Source organism: Ornithorhynchus anatinus, chromosome 3 (assembly GCF_004115215.2).
Source record: "Ornithorhynchus anatinus isolate Pmale09 chromosome 3, mOrnAna1.pri.v4, whole genome shotgun sequence".
Taxonomy (NCBI): domain Eukaryota; kingdom Metazoa; phylum Chordata; class Mammalia; order Monotremata; family Ornithorhynchidae; genus Ornithorhynchus; species Ornithorhynchus anatinus.
Genome location: NC_041730.1, coordinates 140,326,901 through 140,346,725, shown reverse-complemented (window position 1 = coordinate 140,346,725; position 19,825 = coordinate 140,326,901). Strand labels below are relative to the sequence as shown.

General features: G+C 48.6%; 1 protein-coding gene across 2 annotated transcripts in view; it reads left to right on the top strand.

The window, feature by feature from the left end:
• Window positions 1–19,825, top strand: part of DOCK1 (dedicator of cytokinesis 1) — a 395,003-nt gene that overhangs the window by 275,238 nt on the left and 99,940 nt on the right. For both annotated transcript variants that reach the window (XM_029059688.1, XM_029059687.1), the window contains exon 32: window positions 11,175–11,233. In XM_029059688.1, coding sequence (XP_028915521.1) covers window positions 11,175–11,233 — 59 coding nt within the window. The remainder of the gene's footprint in view (window positions 1–11,174; window positions 11,234–19,825) is intronic.

Sequence of the window (19,825 nt, the reverse complement as noted above, 5' to 3'; positions counted from 1 at the left end):
AGTAAGTGCTCAATAATTAGCATTTATTGATTGGCCTAAAGGATGACTCTGTCACTGAGTGTCAAAGCCCTGGGAGGTCTCTACTCGAGCAAATCTCCTTCGTGGAGGAGATCCATTAGTCAGAGATTTAAGCAAACACGTTCGTGAGTCCCAGTGACAGCTGGAGATTATTTCAGGATCGCTCTCGACAAAGATGGGCATTTCCAGTCCGCTCCCGCATTAGCACGGCAGCAAGGACCAATCACCCCTCCAGGGTTTAGGCCTGGTTTTGTCCTCGGATGGACCCTGGGGACCCATGCCCCATTTTGGGATTGATAGGACTCCTAGGATTTGCCGTAGAATGATTCCCTCTGTCTCCGTTGCTTTGGTGTCAGATGGGTTTTCTTGGAAAAGAAGCTGGAGGGAAGAGGAAGCAGCTTAGCTTAGAGGATAGAGCCTGAGCCTGGGACCTGTGTTCTAATCTGTGTGACCTTGGGCAGGTCATTTTCACTTCTCTAGGCCTCACTTCCCTCATCTGTAAAATGGGGAATAAGACTGTGAGCCCCATTTGGGACAGGGACCGTGTACAACTTGATTAGGTTATATCTACCCCAGTGCTCAGTACACTACTTGGCACAGAGTAAACGCTTAATAGATACCATAAAAATGGGGGCATGGGGTAAATCTGATCATTTTATGAATTTGTCCTTAGGATAAATCAATCTATAGTATTTATTGAGTGCTTACTGTGTGCAGAGCACTTGGGAGAGTATAACAGATTTGGTAGGTACATTTGTTTCCCACAGGGAGCTTACAGTCTAGAAGATAATTATTAGTAGCTGTTGGGAATCTTACTTTTAATAATTTTGAGCTTTGTTAAGGGTTAACTATGTCCCGAGCACTGTAATAATAATAATAATTATTATTATGGTATTTGTTAAGTGCGTACTATGTCCCAGGCACTGTTCTAAGCACTGGGGTAGATACAAGATGGTCCGGTAGACACAGTTCCTGTCCCACATAGGGCTCATAGTCTTAACCCCCATTTTACAAATGATAGAACTGAAGCACAGAGAAGTGAAGTGATCTGCCCAAGGTCTCACAGCAGACAAGTGGTGGAGCTGGGATTAGAACCCATGACCCTCTGACTCCCAGGCCCGGGCTCTATCCACTACACCACACACTGTGCTAACCACTGGGATAAATAGGTGATATTCAGGTACCAGATGGGGCTCACAGTCTAAGTAGTCAGTCAGTCAGTCGTACTTATTGAGCGCTTTCTGCGTGCAGAGCACTGTACTAAGAGCCCGGAGAGTACAATAGAACAGTAAACAGACTAATTCCCTGTCCTCAACGAGCTTACAGTCTAGAGGGGAGGAGAGACATAAATAGAAGGGGGAACAGGTATTGAATCTCCATTTTGCAGAAGAGGCAACTGAGGCACAGAGAAGTGGTGTAAGTTGCCTTGGGTCACAGAGGAGGTAAGGGGCAGAGCTGGAATTAGAACCCAAGTCCTTTGACTCTCAGGCCTGGGCTCTTTCCACTGGGCCTTGCTGCTCCTCTGTGTAGTTCTAGTGGAGAGGGTGCAGCTCTGGAAACTGGGTGGCCTGGGTTCTAGTAGTAATAATAATAATGATGGTACTTATGAAGTAGCGTGGCTCAGTGGAAAGAGCCCGGGCTTGGGAGTCAGAGGTCATGCGTTTTCATCCCGATTTGGCCACTTGTCTGCTGTGTGACTTTGGGCAAGTCACTTAACTTCTTGGTGCCTCAGTTACCTCATCTGTAAAATGGAGATGAAGACTGTGAGCCCCACGTGGGACAACCTGATTCCCCTGTGTCTACCCTAGCGCTTAGAACAGTGCTCGGCACATAGTAAGCGCTTAACAAATACCAACATTATTATTATTATTATTATTACTTGTTAAGCGCTTACTATGTGCCGAGTACTGTTCTAAGTGCTGGGGTAGATACAAGGTCATCAGGTTGTCCCATGTTGGGCTCACAGTCTTCATCCCCATTTTACAGATGGGGTCACTGAGGCACAGAAAAGTTAAGTGACTCGCCCAAAATCACACAGCTGACAAGTGGCGGAGCCTAGATTAGAACCCATGACCTCTGAGTCCTAAGCCTGGGCTTTTTCCACTAAGCCACGCTGTGCTGAGCACCAGTGTAGATATGGATAAATAGCTTGGGCCTATTTCGGTGTCTCACCTGGTGCTCACCCTCATTTAAGGAGCCAAAACAGAGATCTTCTCCCCAGTTTACAGAGGCGAAAACTGAGGCTCAGAGAGTCCTGCCCAAGCTGAAAGAGCAGGCCAGTTGCGGAACCAGGATTAGAACCCAGGTCCTCTGCTTCCTAGGACTGTGTTCTATCCTCTAGTCCACGGTGCCACCATGTCCTCTCCACTGGACCGGATAATTGGCCACCCCGCAGCTCAGCCTCTTCCGTTTTCCCGACCGGCCTGGATCAACCCTCTCTCCTTGGGCTGATCTTCCATGGCAGCCTCGTGAGATGACAACCAGTCAGTCAGTCAGTCAGTCAATCGTATTTATTGAGCACTTACTGTGTGCAGAGCACTCTACTAAGTGCTTGGGAAAGTACAACAGAACAATAAACAGACACAATCCCTGCCCACAACGAGCTGACAGTCTAGAGGCGGAGACAGACATTAAAAGAAATAAATAGCAGGGGATGAGACACTTCTTACTGAAGCCCCAAGCGTGGAAATCCCGGGAACCGTAGCTATTAGCCGTCACTCAGCTTCCTATCTCAGATGACCGAATGACAGCATGGCCGCTGACTTGACCAACAGGGCTTGGAGGTGCTGTCTAATAACAATAATAATAATAATAATGGCATGTGTTAAGCACTTATGTTCCAAACATTGTTTTAAGCGATGGAGTAGATACAAGGTATTCAGGTTGGACACAGTCCCTGTCCCTCATGGGGCACACAGTCTTAATCCCCAATTTACAGATGAGGAAGCTGAGGCACAGAGAAATGAAGTGATTTGCCCATGGCTACACAGGAGACAAGTGGCGGAGCTGGGATTAGAACCCATGAACTCTGACTCCCAGGCCCGTGTTCTATCCACTTCACCATGCTGCTTCTCCAGCGGCACATAATAATAATAATAATAATAATAATGACCTTGAGCAAGTCACTTCACTTCTCCGGGCCTCAGTGACCTCATCTATAAAATGGGGATGAAGCTTATGAGCCCCATGTGAGACAACCTGATTACCTTGTATCTACCCTAGCGCTTAGAACAGTGCTTGGCACACAGTAAGCGCTTAACAAATACCATCATTGTTATTATTATTATTAGAGAAGCCCCCCGGGGGGTCCCTCCCATCTACCCGGAGTTTCCGGAGGGCCCTGGAAAATTTGGGGTGCTGAGAGTGAGTAGTGCCGAGGAGCCACCCAGGGCCAAAAATGTCAAAGCATGTGAGGACTTGAGGACAAGATAATAATGTTAGTATTTGTTAAGCACTTACTATGTGCAGAGCACTGTTCTAAGCGCTGGGGAGATACAGGGTAATCAGGTTGTCCTACGTGAGGCTCACAGTCTTAATCCCCATTTTACAGATGAGGTAACTGAGGCACAGAGAAGTGAAGTGACTTGCCCACAGTCACACAGCTGACAAGTGGCAGAGCTGGGATTCGAACCCGTGACCTCCGACTCCCAAGCCCGGGCTGTTTCCACTGAGCCACGCTACTTAGTGGTGAGAGCACAGACCTGCTGGCAGAGGATCTATGTTCTAATCTCAGTGCCACCACTAACCTGCTGTGTGACCTTGCTCAGGTCACTTCACTTCTCGTAGTACGGTGCTTTGCATACAGTAAGCGCTCAATAAATAAATACCGTTGAATTCTCCATATCTCGGTTGCCTCATCTGTAAAATGGGGATGAAGACTGTGAGCCCCACGTGGGACCACCTGATTCCCCTGTGTCTACCCCAGCGCTTAGAACAGTGCTCGGCACATAGTAAGCGCTTAACAAATACCAACATCATTATTATTATTAAAATGGGGATTTGATACTGTTCTCCCTCTTTCGACTTAATAAATATGTTCGATTGATTGATTCATTTTGACTGTGAGCCCCATGTGGGACAGGGACTGTGTCCAACTCTCGTCTTATATCTTCTTCAGTGCTTAGTCCACTGCTTGGCCCAAGGTAAACGCTTAACAATACCTTAATTGTCGTTATCATTACATGATCCGATCAGGCACGGACTAGTATCCGTCAATAGTGTTGATTGTCTCATAAGTGCAGTCAGTCAATTGTATTTACTGAGCGCTTACGACGTGCAGAGCATGAACTAAGTGCTTGGGAGCGTACGATGCAGTGATAAAATGGCATATTACCTTCCCACAAAGAATTTACAGTCTAGAGACAGACATTAATATAAATGAATAAAGTTACATAAGTGCCGTGGGAATGTTGGGGGGGAAGAAGAAAGGGAGCGAGTCAGGGCAACGCAGAAGGGAGTGGGAGAAGAGGAAAGGAGGGGCTTAATCGGGGAAGGCTTCTTGGAGGAGATGGACCTTCAATATGGCCTTGAAGAGGGTGCAGAGCAGTGCTCTGCGCACTTCGGAGAACGCAGTAGAGTGGATAAACCTGCTCCCTACCTTCAAGGATCTTAGAGTCTGCTGTGGGCAGAGCACTGTACCGGAGTTAGTAGAGAGTTAGCCTTTCTGGAGCTTACAGCCTGCTTTCTGCAGAGCACTACCGAGTGCTTTGGGAGAGTATAATAACGTGGGTATTTGTTAAGCGCTTACTATGTGCAGAGCACCGTTCTAAGCGCTGGGGGAGATACAGGGTAATCAGGTGCTCTCCCACATGAGGCTCACAGTTAATCCCCATTTTACAGATGAGGGAACTGAGGCACAGAGAAGTGAAGTGACTTGCCTACAGTCACACAGCTGACAAGTGGCAGAGCCGGGACTCGAACCCGTGACCTCTGATTCCCAAGTCTGGGCTCTTTCCACTGAGCCACGGGATTCATTCATTCATCCATTCCTTCAGTCGTATTTATTGAGCGCTTACCGTGTGCAGAGCACTGTACTAAGCACTTGGTATATGCAGTTCGGCAAGAGATAGAGACAGTCCCTGCCCAGCGATGGGCTCACAGTCTAAAACGGGAGACAGACAACAAAACAAAACAAGTAGGCGTTAATATCATCAAGATAAATAGAATCACAGATATATACACATCAATAATAAAATAGAGTAATAATATATACAAATATACACAAGTGCTGTGGGAAGGGGAAGGGAATAATAATGTTGGTATTTGTTAAGCGCTTACTATGTGCAGAGCACTGTTCTAAGCGCTGGGGTAGATACAGGGGAATCAGGTCGTCCCACTTGAGGCTCACAGTTAATCCCCATTTTACAGATGAGGTAACTGAGGCACAGAGAAGTGAAGTGACTTGCCCACAGTCCCACAGCTGACAAGTGGCAGAGGAGGGAGTCGAACCCATGACCTCTGACTCCGAAGCCCGGGCTCTTTCTACTGAGCCACGCTGCTTCCCTAGAGCAGAGGGAGGGAGTAGGGGGAATGGGGAGGGGAGGAGGAGCGGAGGGAAAGAGAGGGCTCAGTCTGGGAAGGCCTTTTGGAGGAGGTGAGCTCTCAGTAGGGCTTTGAAGAGGGGAAGAGAGTTAGTTTGGCGGAGGGGAGGAGGGAGGGCGTTCAAGGACGGCGGGAGGACGTGGGCCAGGGGTCGACGGCGGGACAGTTTTTACGAGACGTTCTTCCCCTCGACTCTGTCTATCGCCATCGTTCTCGTCCGTCCGTCTCCCCCGATCAGACCGTGCGCCCGTCAAACGGCGGGGACCGTCTCTATCTGTTGCCGACTTGTTCATTCCAAGCGCTTAGTCCAGTGCTCTGCACATAGTAAGCGCTCAATAAATGCTATTGAATGAATGAATGAACGAGGCCCAGCGAGGAGGTTAGCGGCAGAGGAGCGGAGTGTGCGGGCTGGGCTGTAGAAGGACAGAAGGGATATAATCCCTACTCTCCCAGAGCTTACAGTCAACTGTGCGCAGAGCACTGTATTAAACGCTTGGGAGAAGTACAGTAGTTAGTAGACACCGTCCCTGTCCTCAAGGAGCTTACAGTCTACTGTGTTGTAGAGCACTGTACGGGACACTTGGGAGAAAGGATTATAATAGTAGACACTTTTCCTGCTCTCGAGGAGCTTGCAGTCTACTGTGTGCACTGTACTAAGTCCTTGGGAGAGCACGATACAATAGTAGACAGAATTCATGCTCTCAAGAAGCTTTCGGTGTAAACTCTACGGCAGCTGACGCTTAGAGGAGAGAGCCCGGGTTTGGGAGTCAGGTCATGGGTTCTAATGCCGCCTCCGCCGCTCGTCGGCTGTGTGACTCTGGGCACGTCACTTAACTTCTCTGTGCCTCTGTTACGTCATCCGTAAAAGGGGGACGAAGACTGTGAGCCCCACGTGGGACAACCTGATCACCTCGTATCTGCCCCAGCGCTTAGAACGGTGCTCGGCACATAGTAAGGGCTTGACAAATACCATCATCATTGCTTGCTTTCGGTAGCCGGGTCAATAAGCGTCTTGCAGAAAGATCCTAAGCCTTGAATGTCAGGATCCCTGGGTTCTAGTCTGACTCCGCCTGCCTGCCATCAGAGGGAAGGTTTCATACGTTCAGACAGTCGTATTTATTGAGTGCCCACTGTGTGCAGAGCACTGTACTAAACGCTTGGAAGGTACAATACAGCAATAAAGAGAGACAATCCCGGCCCATAACGGGCTCAGAGTCTAGAGGCGGGGAGAAAGACATCAATGCAAGTAGATAGGCATCAATATGAAGAACCCACCCGGGGCATTCTCGAAGATGGATGGGCCTGGTGGGAATCCTGAAAAGTGGCCATCTCAAGGGGACGGGAAGACCAGGGTGGCCGCTAAGGCAGTCGCCCTCTGGGTCAGGGTGCTCTGGCCCAGGGTCGGCCCGGCCAGTGCCCACTACCAACGCGTCTGCGTACACTTCACTGGGTGCTGCCTCCCTGCCCGTCTAATGGCTCGCGGTGCTCGGGGCCCTGATTAGACTGTAAGCCCGGGATTAGACTGTAAGCCCGTCACTGGGTAGGGATTGTCTCTATCTCTTGCCGAATTGTACGTTCCAAGCGCTTAGTACAGTGCTCGGCACATAGTAAGCGCTCAGTAGAGAAGCAGTGTGGCTCAGTGGAAAGAGCCCGGGCTTGGGAGTCGGAGGTCATGAGTTCGAATCCAGGCTCTGCCACTTGTCAGCTGTGTGACTGTGGGCAAGCCACTTGACTTCTCCGGGCTTCAGTTCCCTCCTCTGTAAAATGGGGATTAGCTGTGAGCCTCATGTGGGACAACCTGATTACCCTGTATCTACCCCAGTGCTTAGTACAGTGCTCTGCACATAATAAGCGCTTAACAAATACCAACATTATTATTATTATTATTAATAAATACTATTGAATGAATGAATGAATGGTGGGAACGTGACAGACAGAGCCCAGAGAGAGAGAGAGAAAAAAAGAGAGTATGTGTACGTGTGTGTGGTGTCTATTTATTGCTATTGTTCTTGTCTGTCCGTCTCCCCCGATTAGACCGTAAGCCCGTCAGAGGGCAGGGACTGTCTCTATCCGTTACCGATTTGTACATTCCAAGCGCTTAGTACAGTGCTCTGCACATAGTAAGTGCTCAATAAATACTATCGAATGAATGAATGAATGGTGTCTTGTCCGACAGGCTCTCGCTGCCCAAATCTCAGTCAGGGCTCGTCCTCCTCCTGGAGACGCACCAGAAGACTCGATGAAATCCCCCAGGCGCCACACGGCACCTGCTAAATCCTAATAGAGGCTGATAATCTTGCACGTTATTATTTTTAATAGAACCGGGCTGTGGGCATTTTTTCTCTCTCATAAGCGATGATGTGAAATTGCTCCCGACCGAATAACGATCCGTCTCCGGAAACGAGACGTGGTGTTTATTTGAGAAGCTCCCGCCTCCCCTTCCCGTCCCTCCGGGGAGAAAAATGGTCCTTCGGGTTTCTAGGCGGCGGGTCGTCGGTCGGGCTGGTGGCTGGCGCCCGGCCTACTCTGGACTTTTTGTAGCTTCAGGTCAACGAGGCAGAGCTGACCTGGGGCAGACCCACATGTGCTGCTGGGCACTGGGAAACCCCGGGGGTGAGGGGTGGGGTCGGGACTTCCCTAAATTTCCTTCATCCACCTGCAGGTCCGTAGAGAGGGCAGAGCATCCTGTGCCCCTAGCCTGTGCAGCTGAGCCACTCTCCCGTCCAGCCGTGGGAAAATCAATCAATCAATCAATCAGTGGTATTTACTGAGCACTTACTAGGTGCAGAGCACAATAATAATAATAATAATGTTGGTATTTGTTAAGCGCTTACTATGTGCAGAGCACTGTTCTCAGCGCTGGGGTAGACACAGGGTAATCAGATTGTCCCACATGAGGCTCACAGTCTTCATCCCCATTTTACAGATGAGGGAACTGAGGCCCTGAGAAGTGAAGTGACTTGCCCACAGTCACACAGCTGACAAGTGGCGGAGCTGGGATTCGAACCCATGACTTCTGACTCCCAAGCCCGGGCTCTTTCCACTGAGCCACGCTAAGCGCTTACTATGTGCCGAGCACTGTTCTAAGTGCTGGGGTAGTTACAGGGTAATCAGGTTGTCCCCCGTGAGGCTCACAGTCTTAATCCCCATTTTACAGATGAGGTAACTTTGGCACCGAGAAATTGTGACTTGCCCAAAGTCACACAGATGACAGGTAGCGGAGCCGGGATTAGAACCCATGACCTCTGACTCCTAAGCCTGTGCTCTTTCCACTGAGCCAGGTTGCTTCTCTGCTAAGCGCTTGGGGCAGTCCGTTTCAACTGTATTTATTAAGCAGCGTGGCTCAGTGGAAAGAGCCCGGGTTTGGGAGTCAGAGGTCATGGGTTCGAATCCCAGCTCTGCCACTTGTCAGCTGTGTGACTGTGGGCAAGTCACTTCACTTCTCTGGGCCTCAGTTCCCTCATCTGTAAAATGGGGATTGACTGTGAGCCTCATGGGGGACAACCTGATTAATCTGTATCCACCCCAGCGCTTAGAACAGTGCTCTGCACATAGTAAGCGCTTAACAAATACCAACATTATTGTTACAGAGCAGTGTACTAAGCACTTGGGAGAGTCCAATTCAGTTGGATTTATCGAGCACTTACTATGTGCAGAACACTGTACTAACCACTTGGGAGAGTATAATACAAGAGAATTAGCAAAATTGTTCCCTGCCCATCTATTTATTATCTATTTATTTATATTAATATCTGTCTTCCCCTCTAGACTATGAACTTGTTGTGGCCAGGAATGTGTCTGTTTGGTGTTATATTGTTCTCTCCCAAGCACTTAGTACAGTGCTTTGCACACACAGCATGGCTTAGTAGAAAGAGCACAGGCCTGGGAGTCAGAAGACATGAGTTCTAATCCTGGCTCTTTCACTTGTCTGCTTTGTGACCTTGGGCAAGCCTCTTAACTTCTCTGTGCCTCAGTTACTTCATCTGTAAAATGGGGATTAAGGCTGTGAGCCCCATGTGGGGCAATCTGATTACCTTGTATCTACCCCAGTGCTTAAAACAGTGCTTGGCACATAGTAAGCGCTTAACAAATGCCATCATCATCATTATTATTATTATAAGAAGAAGAAAAAGAAGAATGGGTTTACAGTCTAGAGAGGGAGACAGACGTTAATATGAATAAATAGTTTAGTGGCAAGAGTCCAGGTTTGGGAGTCAGAGGTCGTGTGTTCTAATCCCGGCTCTGCCACTTAGCTCTGTGACTTTAGTCAAGTCACTTAACTTCTTTGTGCCTCAGTTACCTCATCTGTAAAATGGAGATTAAGACTGTGAGTCCCATGTGGGACAACCTAATGGCCTTGTGTCTACCCTAACGCTTAGAACAGTGCTTTGCACGTAGTAAGTGCTTAACAAATACCATTATTATTATTAAATAAGTCAATAAATAAATGAGAAGCAGTACCCTACTGGATAGAGCCCAGGACTGGGAGTCAGAAGGGCCTGGGTTACAATCCCAGCTCCGCCTCTTGTCTGCTGTGGGAACTTGGGCAAGTCACTTTACTTCTCTGGGCCTCCGTTCCCTCATCTGTAAAATGGGAATTAAGACTGTGAGCCCCATGTAGGACAGGGATGATGTCCAACCTGATTACCTTGTATCTAGAAGCACAGGGAGAAGCAGCATGGCTCAGTGGAAAGAGCACGGGCTTTGGGGTCAGATATCATAAGTTCGAATCCCGGCTCTGCCACTTGTCAGCTGTGTGACTGTGGGCAAGTCACTTAACTTCTCTGGGCCTCAGTTCCCTCATCTGTAAAATGGGGATTAAGACTGTGAGCCCCATGGGGGACAACCTGATTCCCCTGTGTCTACCCCAGCGCTTAGAACAGTGCTCTGCACATAGTAAGCGCTTAACAAATACCAACATTATTATTATTATTATTATCACTTAGAACAGTGCTTGTCACATAGTAAGCTTTTAATAATAATTTTGGTATTTGTTAAGCGCTTACTATGTGCAGAGCACTGTTCTAAGCGCTGGGGTAGATACAGGGTGATCAGATTGTCCCACGTGAGGCTCACAGTTTTAATTCCCATTTTACAGATGAGGGAACTGAGACTCAGAGAAGTTAAGTGGCTTGCCCACAGTCACACAGCTGACAAGTGACAGATCTGGGATTCGAACCCCTGACCTCTGACTTCCAAGCCCGGGCTCTTTCCGCTGAGCCACGCTGCATTTAACAAATACCATAAAAAAACGAAAAACCTCTCTTGTCCCCGGCCCCATGTCCCCGCCTTCCTGGGGCTGGCATGGGATGTGTCTCTCTATTGTTTTATTGGACTCTCCTAAACGCTTAGTACAGAGCTGTGCACACAGTAAGCGCTCAATAAATACGATTGAATGAATGAATGAAGGGACATGGGCGGACTCCGCTCCTCCGGCTCCATTTCCCAGGGGACTCGGATGAGGGAGGTGTTTGTGGCTCCGGTGATCTCCCTCAATCAGTCAATCCTATCTTTTGAGCGCTTACTGTGAGCAGAGACGTCTAGAAAGGATACAGCCCCCGCTGCCCAACGCTCCTCAAAGTCGCCTGACCTTGCCGTGTCTGATGCGTTTGCAGATACGGCGACATGCGGAGGCAGATCGGCTTTGAGATCCGGGACATGTGGTACAACCTGGGTGAGTAGCCACGCCGCCGTGGGCCGCGCTGAAGTGTCGAGGGCGAGGCTGGTGGGGATGGGGGCGATAATGGGGGGCAGCGGGGGGGGACTTACAAAAAGGACAGCCGGATGGCACATGGTCGGTCCCTGACCCTCACGGCGCTCACCGTCTTACGTGAAGGAAGAACGCACATCTCGTCTCCGTTTTACCGACGGGGAAGCTGAGGGACCAGAGAGGGCAAATGACTTGTCTAAGGTCAACCGGCAAGCACAGGTCCGGCTTCCCGGCCCCGGTCTCCATCCTTGGGTCTGCCCGCTTTGCGTCTGCCCGGCGTGGAAATGGGCGGGCACCTCTCCGATCAATCAATCAGATGCGATTGATTGCTTAATTGATTGGTTGATCGATGTATTTGTAGTGATGTTTTCCATGCCTGGGTCACTGTGCGGGCAGCCCCCCAACCCGGGTATCGGGCAGCAGGGGATCCTTTCAGGGGCGCTGATTCCAGCGAGCTCGTGGCATTGGACGACAGTGGGTGGCGGTGAAATATGTGCTGTGGGAAAGCGAGTAGTGCCACCTGATCGGCTCCCCCAGGAAGGCCCGACCCGGCCCGGCCCCTCTGTCCTGAACCCTGCGTGGGTCTTTGTGTTTAATAGTATTTATTGAGTCAGTCAGTCAATCCTGTTTATTGAGCACTTAATACGTGCAGAGCACTGTATTAAACGCTTGGGAGAGTATAATAAGAAAATAAACAGTCACATTCCCTGCCCACAGCGACCAAACAATCTATAGGGTCAGACAGACGTGAACAGAAATAAATAAATGACAGATAGGTACATAAGCGCTGTGGAGCTGGGCGGTGGGGGGGAATGAGTGAAGGAAGCAAGTCAGGGATAAAGGGAGCACTTACTGTGTGCTAAGCGTTATAATAATAATGTTGGTATTTGTTAAGCGCTTACTATGTGCCGAGCACTGTTCTAAGTGCTGGGGGAGATACGGGGTAATCAGGTTGTCCCACGTGAGGCTCACAGTTAACCCCCATTTTACAGATGAGGTCACTGAGACACAGAGAAGTGAAGTGACTCGCCCACAGTCACACAGCTGACAAGTGGCAGAGCCGGGAGTCGAACCCATGACCTCTGACTCCGAAGCCCAGGCTCTTTCCACTAAGCCACGCTGCTTATGCCGCCTATGGGATAAATGCAGCCTGTGACTCCCTCAGTCAACAATTTCGAGGCAGCCAAAATCCTTTCGCCTGCATCCCAGGTAGAAATCAAGCAACCAGCAGGGTGGCCTAGTGGAAGGAGCCTGGGTCTGGGTTCCAATCTCGGCTCTGCTGCCACTTATCAGCTGTGTGACTTTGGGCAAGTCACTTAACTTCTCTGTTCCTCAGTTACCTCATCTGTCTAATGGGGATTAAGACTGTAAGCCCCACGTGGGTCAAGGACTGTGTCCAACCTGATTACCTGGTATCTAACCCAGTGTTTAGTACAGTGCTATGCCATATAGTAAGCGCTCAATAAATACTATTGAATGAATGAGTGAATGAATTAATATAGTAAGAGCTTAACAAATATCTAAATTGCCATCATCAATTGTATTTATTGAGTGCTTACTGTGTGCAGAGTATTATATGTACTATATATGTAAATATATATATGTGTCTCACTACGTTGCTATTTTTCACATCCAAATAAAGTCACTCGCTAGCGCTTTTCATTCAAAACCACAAAATCTCCCAGAGACAGAAAGGGAAACTAAAGCTCCTGATGTCATCCTTGGGTGAATCCGACATCCCTGCTGCGTGTTTTCGGGAACAGTGGCACTGACCCTCGAGGCAGCTTTCAGGAAAAAACTTCCTTTTTTATGGTATTTGTTAAGCACTTTCTGTCAAACACTGTACAAAATACTGGGGTAGATACAAGAAAATCAGATTGGACACAGTCCTTGTCCCACATGGTGTTCACAGACTAAATTGGAGGGAGAAGGATTTAAGCCCCAGTGTACGGATGAGTTAACTCATGGTTCAGTGGAAAGCGCCCGGGCTTGGGAGACAGAGGTCATGGGTTCGAATCCCGGCTCTACCACTTGTCAGCTGTGTGACTGTGGGCAAGTCACTTAACTTCTCTGTGCCTCAGTGACCTCACCTGTAAAATGGGGATTAAGACTTTGAGCCTCACGTGGGACAACCCGATCACCCTTTATCTCCCCCAGCGCTTAGAACAGTGCTTGGCACATAGTAAGCGCTTAACAAATACCAACGTTATTGTTATTATAACTGAGGAACAGGAAGCGAAGTGACTTGCCCAAGGTCACAGAGCAGACGGCGGTGGAGATTAGAAACCACGTCTTCTAACTCCCAGCTCACGCTCTTTCCACTGGGCCACGTGACTTCCCTTGGAAGCCTGAGGGCAATAACCTTGAAAAAAAAATCACTTTGTAGCCATTTCTCACCTTCCTCTTAAATAGGGGAAGCGTTTAAGCATAAGACACATTATTACATGGCTCTTCCCCAGAGTGAGAGTGAATCCGCGAAACGACATGCAAATCGAATTCTGACCGTATCTCGACTCTTTGCACTGAAGATCAGATTTTCAAATTGTCCGCCAAAAAACCCTCCAGAACCAAAATTGAAACCAAGTTGGACCCTCCTTGTTGTTTTTGTACTGTTGGAGAAATCTGCAGGAATGAAGAGCAGGTGTACAGACCTTCCTCCAATGTAGAGTTCAATCAGTGGTATTTATTGAGTGCTTACTGTACGCAGAGCCCTGTATTTAGCTCTTGGGAGAGTACGAGAGTACGATTTCCCTGCCCACAACAAGCTTACAGTCCAAAGGAAGAGACAGCTGGTTCCTGAAAATGGTATCTTAGAGCAAAATTGAGGAGCAGTGTGGCCTAGTGGCAAGATCTCGGGCCCGGGAGTCAGGAGGACCTGGGTTTTAATTCTGGCTCCGTCACTTGTCTGCTCTATGACCTTGGGCAAGTTACTTCACTTCTTTGTTCTTCAGTTTCCTTATCAGTAAAATGGGAATTAAGACTGTGAGCCCCATGTGGGACAAGGACTGTGTCCAACCTGATTAGTTTATATCTTCACCAGAGCTTAGTACAGTGCCTGGCACATAGTAAATGCTTAACCGAATACTGTTAAAAAAATAACAAATCTGGATTCATTTTCTTGGAGGGACAGATGTTATAAATGGGGGATTGGTTTCTGAACCCAAGTACTTAGTGCTCAATAAATACCATCAGAGGATTAGCTGAACCAATTCAATGTATGATCCTGGAGCCAGGGCTCATGGTTCTGGCTTCTGTGGATTCCCCCAAGTGCTCAATACAGGGGGTGCTTTCAGGGGGTGCTCAGTAAAGACCCTGGATGATGATAATGACGTGAGCACAAATTAGTTAGAATTGGGCAGTCAGTGAAGCGCTCCATAATGCTCAGTGCCCGGCCGAGTCATAGGGGGAATCCAGCTCCTTGCCCTCCCCTTTCCTTCCCAGCCCTCTCCTGCCCTCCTGCCCTGCCCTGCCAGGCCTTCCCTGCCTTCCCTGCCTGTCTGGTCCTCCCTGCCCACTCTGCCCTGCCCTGCCCGACCTTCCCTGTCCGCACCTCGCTACCCTGCCCAGCCTTCCCTGCCCTGCCCGGCCTTCCCTGCCCTCCCTTCTTTCTCTGCCCGGCCTTCCCTGCCCTACCTGCCTGCCTGGCCCTCCCTGCCATGCCCTCCCTGCCTGCCCCTCCCTGCCTTTTCCTTTCTGCCCTCCCTGCATTGCCCTCTCTGTTCTCCCTGCCCTCCCTTCCCCTTCTTGTCCCTCCCTGCCTGCCCTGTCCTGCGCTGCCCTACCTTGCCCTGCCCGGCCTTCCCTGCTTTCCCTGTCCTCCCTTCCCGGTTCTCCCTGCCTGCCCTGCCCCACCTCACCCTCCCTGCCCGCTCTACCCTGCCCTCCCTGCCTGCCCTGCCTTGCTATCCCTTGCTGCCCCCATGGAGCTCCTAGTCTAATGGTGGAGGTAGGTGTACGGAATCAAGTCTCAGTCTCCGGCAACCAATCCCCGCTGTTCCCCGAGCACCTACTGAGTCTAGAACCCTGTGCTGAGCACTTGGGAGGAGAATATAGGAGAAGTAAGCCCCCTGCTCCCTATTCTCAGTCTGCATCCAAAAGATGTCCATCCAGTAGGGCTCAGAAGCCCCCACCTACATTTGTTCAGGCCTAAGAGTGGACACGACCAGCATTTCGGTACTTTTTAAAAAATGGTGTTTGCTAATCAACTAGTCGTATTTATTGTGGGCAGAGCACTGTACTGAACACTTGGGAGAGCATGATAGAATAGAGTTCGTTTGTTATATTCCAGAAGGACTTACTATGTGTCAAGCACTGTTGATGATGATGATGATGGTATCTGTAGTATTATAACCACTGGGGCAGATCCAAATTTATCAGGTTGGACACAGTTCCCGTCCTACATGGGGCTCACAGTCTAAGTTGGAGGGAGGTGGATTTAATCCCCATTTTACAGATGAGGTAAGGGAGGCACAGTGAAGTGAAGTGACTTTCCAAGCTCACACAACAAGCAATTGGCAGAGCTGGGAGTAAAGCCCAGGTCCTCTGACTCCCAGGCCCGGGCTCTATCCACTTGGCCACCCTGCTTCTCAACTTGCCGGTGAGCCTGCTCCAGTGAAGTTTTCCCATCATTCCTATCCCAGTAATAATAATACTGGTGGTATTTATTAAGTAATTGCTATGTACTAAGTATTCTGCCTGACATACAAGACAATCAGGTCAGACAAAGTCCCTGGCCCACCTGGGGCTCATAGTTTAAGAGAGGAGGAGAACAAGTATTTTAAACTGAGGCCCAGAGAAATCAAGTGACTTGCCAAAGGTCACACAGCCAAGCGGAGGAGCCAGAACTAGAACCTGGGGCTTCCCATGCTCTTTCCACTGAGCCACACTGCCATAGCTTTCCTCTCCTACCTACCGCGCTCCTGCTCGGTGCTCGGAGAGAAGTGGGGAATTGGAGCGGGGTGCGTGAATGTGGTGAGAAACATGAGAAGCATAGAGCCCGAGCCTGGGAGTTGGGAGGTCATGGGTTCTAATCCTGGCTCTACCACTTGTCTGCTGTGTTCATTCATTCATTCATTAGTTCATTCAGTAATTTGTGGAACGCTTACTGTACTAAGAGCTTGGAAGAGTACACTATAACAGCAAACAGACACATTCCTGCCCACAGTGAGCTTACAGTCTAGAGGGGAAGACAGACATTAATATCAATAAATGGATAGATAAGCAAATTACAGTTACAAACATATATATATATATATAAAGATATATATATATGTTCTGTGGGAATAATAATAATGATGGTATTTGTTAAGCACTTATTATAATAATGTTGGTATTTGTTAAGCGCTTACTATGTGCTGAGCACTGTTCTAAGCGCTGGGGTAGACATAGGGGAATCAGGTTGTCCCACATGGGGCTCACAGTCTTAATCTCCATTTTACAGATGAGGGAACTGAGGCACAGAGAAGTTAAGTGACTTGCCCACAGTCACACAGCCGACAAGTGGCCGAGCTGGGATTCATTCATTCATTCATTCATTCAATAGTATTTATTGAGCGCTTACTATGTGCAGAGCACTGTACTAAGCGCTTGGGATGAACAAGTCGGCAACAGATAGAGACAGTCCCTGCCGTTTGACGGGCTTACAGTCTAATTGGGGGAGACGGACAGACAAGAACAATGGCACTAAACAGCGTCAAGGGGAAGAACATCTCGTAAAAACAATGGCAAATAAATAGAATCAAGGCGATGTACAATTCATTAACAAAATAAATAGGGTAACGAACTCATGAGCCCTGACTCCAAAGACCATGCTCTTTCCACTGAGCCACGCTGCTTCTCTATTATGTGCGAGGCACTGTTCTAAGCACTGGGGTAGATACAGGTAATCAGGTTGTCCCACATGGCGCTCACAGTCTTCATCCCCATTTTATAGATGGGATCACTGAGGCCCAGAGAAGTTAAGTGACTTGCCCAAAGTCATACAGCTGATAAGTGGCAGAACCGGGATTAGAGTCCACGTCCTCCAATTCCCAAGCCCGTGCTCTTTCCACTAAGCCACACGGCTTCTCAAAAAGACAAGGATATACAGGCCCCAGTGAGATTTGAACTTGCGACCCTGGTTTACAAGACTAGTGCTCTAACCCCTGAGCTATGGAGAAGGAGCACGTAAAAGCGGCGCAGACTGTGTGACCTTGGGCAAGTCACTTCACTTCTCTGGGCCTCAGTTCCCTCATCTGTAAAATGAGGATCGAGACTGTTAGCCCTACAGAGGACAGGGACTGTGTCCAACCCGGTTTGCTTGGTTCCACCCAGTGCTTAGTACAGTGCCTGGAACATAGTTGGAGTTTAACAAATACTATTATTATTATTATTAATTTTAGGACCCCTGGTTCGGGGAAGAGGACCGGGCTGAGCCGAGGGGGTGGGGGAAGATGCCAACTGTGGGAAGGGTATCTGAAGAGGCCTAAATTCCCAGACCCAGAGGACGGGCAGCGAGCAGCAGGCTCAAGGCCCCAGGCGTGGGTCAGGGTGCCGGAGACGGTGGGCAAGCTGACATCGCCCGAGGATCAGCGCAATCACGCTTAACCCTTGGAGCGGCACGGTTGTGTTTCTGGGTAGAACCCAGTAACGTGTTCTAATTTTAGAGTTCTAAAATTACCAGTTTTAAAATTGAAGGGAAAAAGGTCTCACTTAACAGGCTCCATCTGTTAGGTTCACCTCCTTGACTTTCCGTACATTAGTCATTTTCAAACCGTCCTGTATTCCTCCTCCACCTAATTTTCTTAACCCAGTAGACCACAACACCCTTATCCCTGTCTCTGAAGACCACAATGCCTGCATCGTCCTTGCCCCCTCTCTCTCTTTCAACCCGCAAGTTCAGTCTGTCACCAAACCCTGACAGTTTTTCCTTCACAAGATTCCCAGAAGCGTCCCCTTCCACTATATCCAAACTGCCGCCCCACTAGTCCAAACAATTGTCAGCGTGGACTGTGGATAGAGCACGAGCCTGAGAGTCAGAAGGACCGGGGTTCATTCGTTCCAATGCTTAGTACAGTGCCTGGCACATAGTAAACACTTAACAAATACCATTTGTTTTATCCATTCATTCAGTCGCATTTATTGAGCACTTGCTGTGTGCAGAGCATTGTCCTAATAGTTTAGGAGAGTACAATATAACAGTAAACAGACATATCTGCCCACAACGAGTTTACAGTCAGAGGTTCTAATTCTGGCTCCGCCACTTGTCTGCTGTGTGACCTTGGACAAAGTCACGTAACTTCCCTGAACCTCAGTTCCGTCATAATAATTAATTATGGTATTTATTAAGTGCTTACTATGTGCCGAGCACTGTTCTAATAATAATAATAATAATGTTGGTATTTGTTAAGCGCTTACTATGTGCAGAGCACTGTTCTAAGCACTGGGGTGGATACGAAGTAATCAGGTTGTCCCATATGGGGCTTACAGTCTTCATCTCCATTTTACAGATGAGGTAACTGAGGCCCAGAGAAGGTAAGTGATTCGCCCAAAGTCACACAGCTGACAAGCGGCGGAGGTGGCATTAGAACCCATGACCTCTGACTCCCAAGGCTGTGCTCTTTCCACTGAGCCACGCTGCTTCTCTAAATGCTTCCCTCATCTGTAAAATGGGAATTTAGACTGTGAGCCCTGTGTGGGACAGTGACTATGTCCAACCTGATTATCTTTTGTCTACCCCAGTGCTTTGAACAGTGCCTTGCATATAGTAAGTGCTTAACAAATATCATCATTATTATTATCCTAGACTATCTCATCCCCCTCCTGACCTCCCTACCTCCAACCTCTCCCCTCTCCAGTCCATACGTGACTCTGCTGTCTAGATCATTTTTCTAAAAGCATTATTCTCCACTCATATCTCCCTTTTCTTCTAATGGTATTTATTAAGCGATTACTATGTGTCACTGTTTTAAGCTCTGAGGTAGATACAAGTTTATCAGGTCAGACACCGTCCCTGTCTCTCATGGGGCTCACAGTCTAAATTGGAGGGAGGAGGATTTAATTCACATTTTAAAAATGAGGGAACTGAGACCCAGAGATGTGAAGTGACTTGCTCAAGGTCGCACAGCAGGCAATTGGCAGAGCCGGGATTTGCACCTGGGTCTGTGACCTTTGGGCATATGTTATCCGCCCCATCCTCAACATCACGGCACATGTACATATCTATACATTACATATTTTAGTTTGTTTATTTAGATTAGTGTCCGTCTCCCCCTCTAGACTGTAAGCTCGTTGTGAGCAGGAATCTTGTCTATCAGTGCTATTGTATTGGATTCTTCCAAGTGCTTAATACAGTGCTCTTCACACAGTAAGTGCTCAATAAATACTATCGATTGATTAGAACTCCCAGGCCCATGCTCTTTCCGTTATCCCATGCTACTTCCCCTCATCAAAAATCTCCCGTGTCTGCCGATTTCTCCCCACACCAAACAGAAAATATTGATCACTGTCCTCAAGCTGAGCTCTTCTTCCTCTTCCTCTCTTTCCCTTTCTCACTCCCTCTTCCTATCTCCCTGTTCC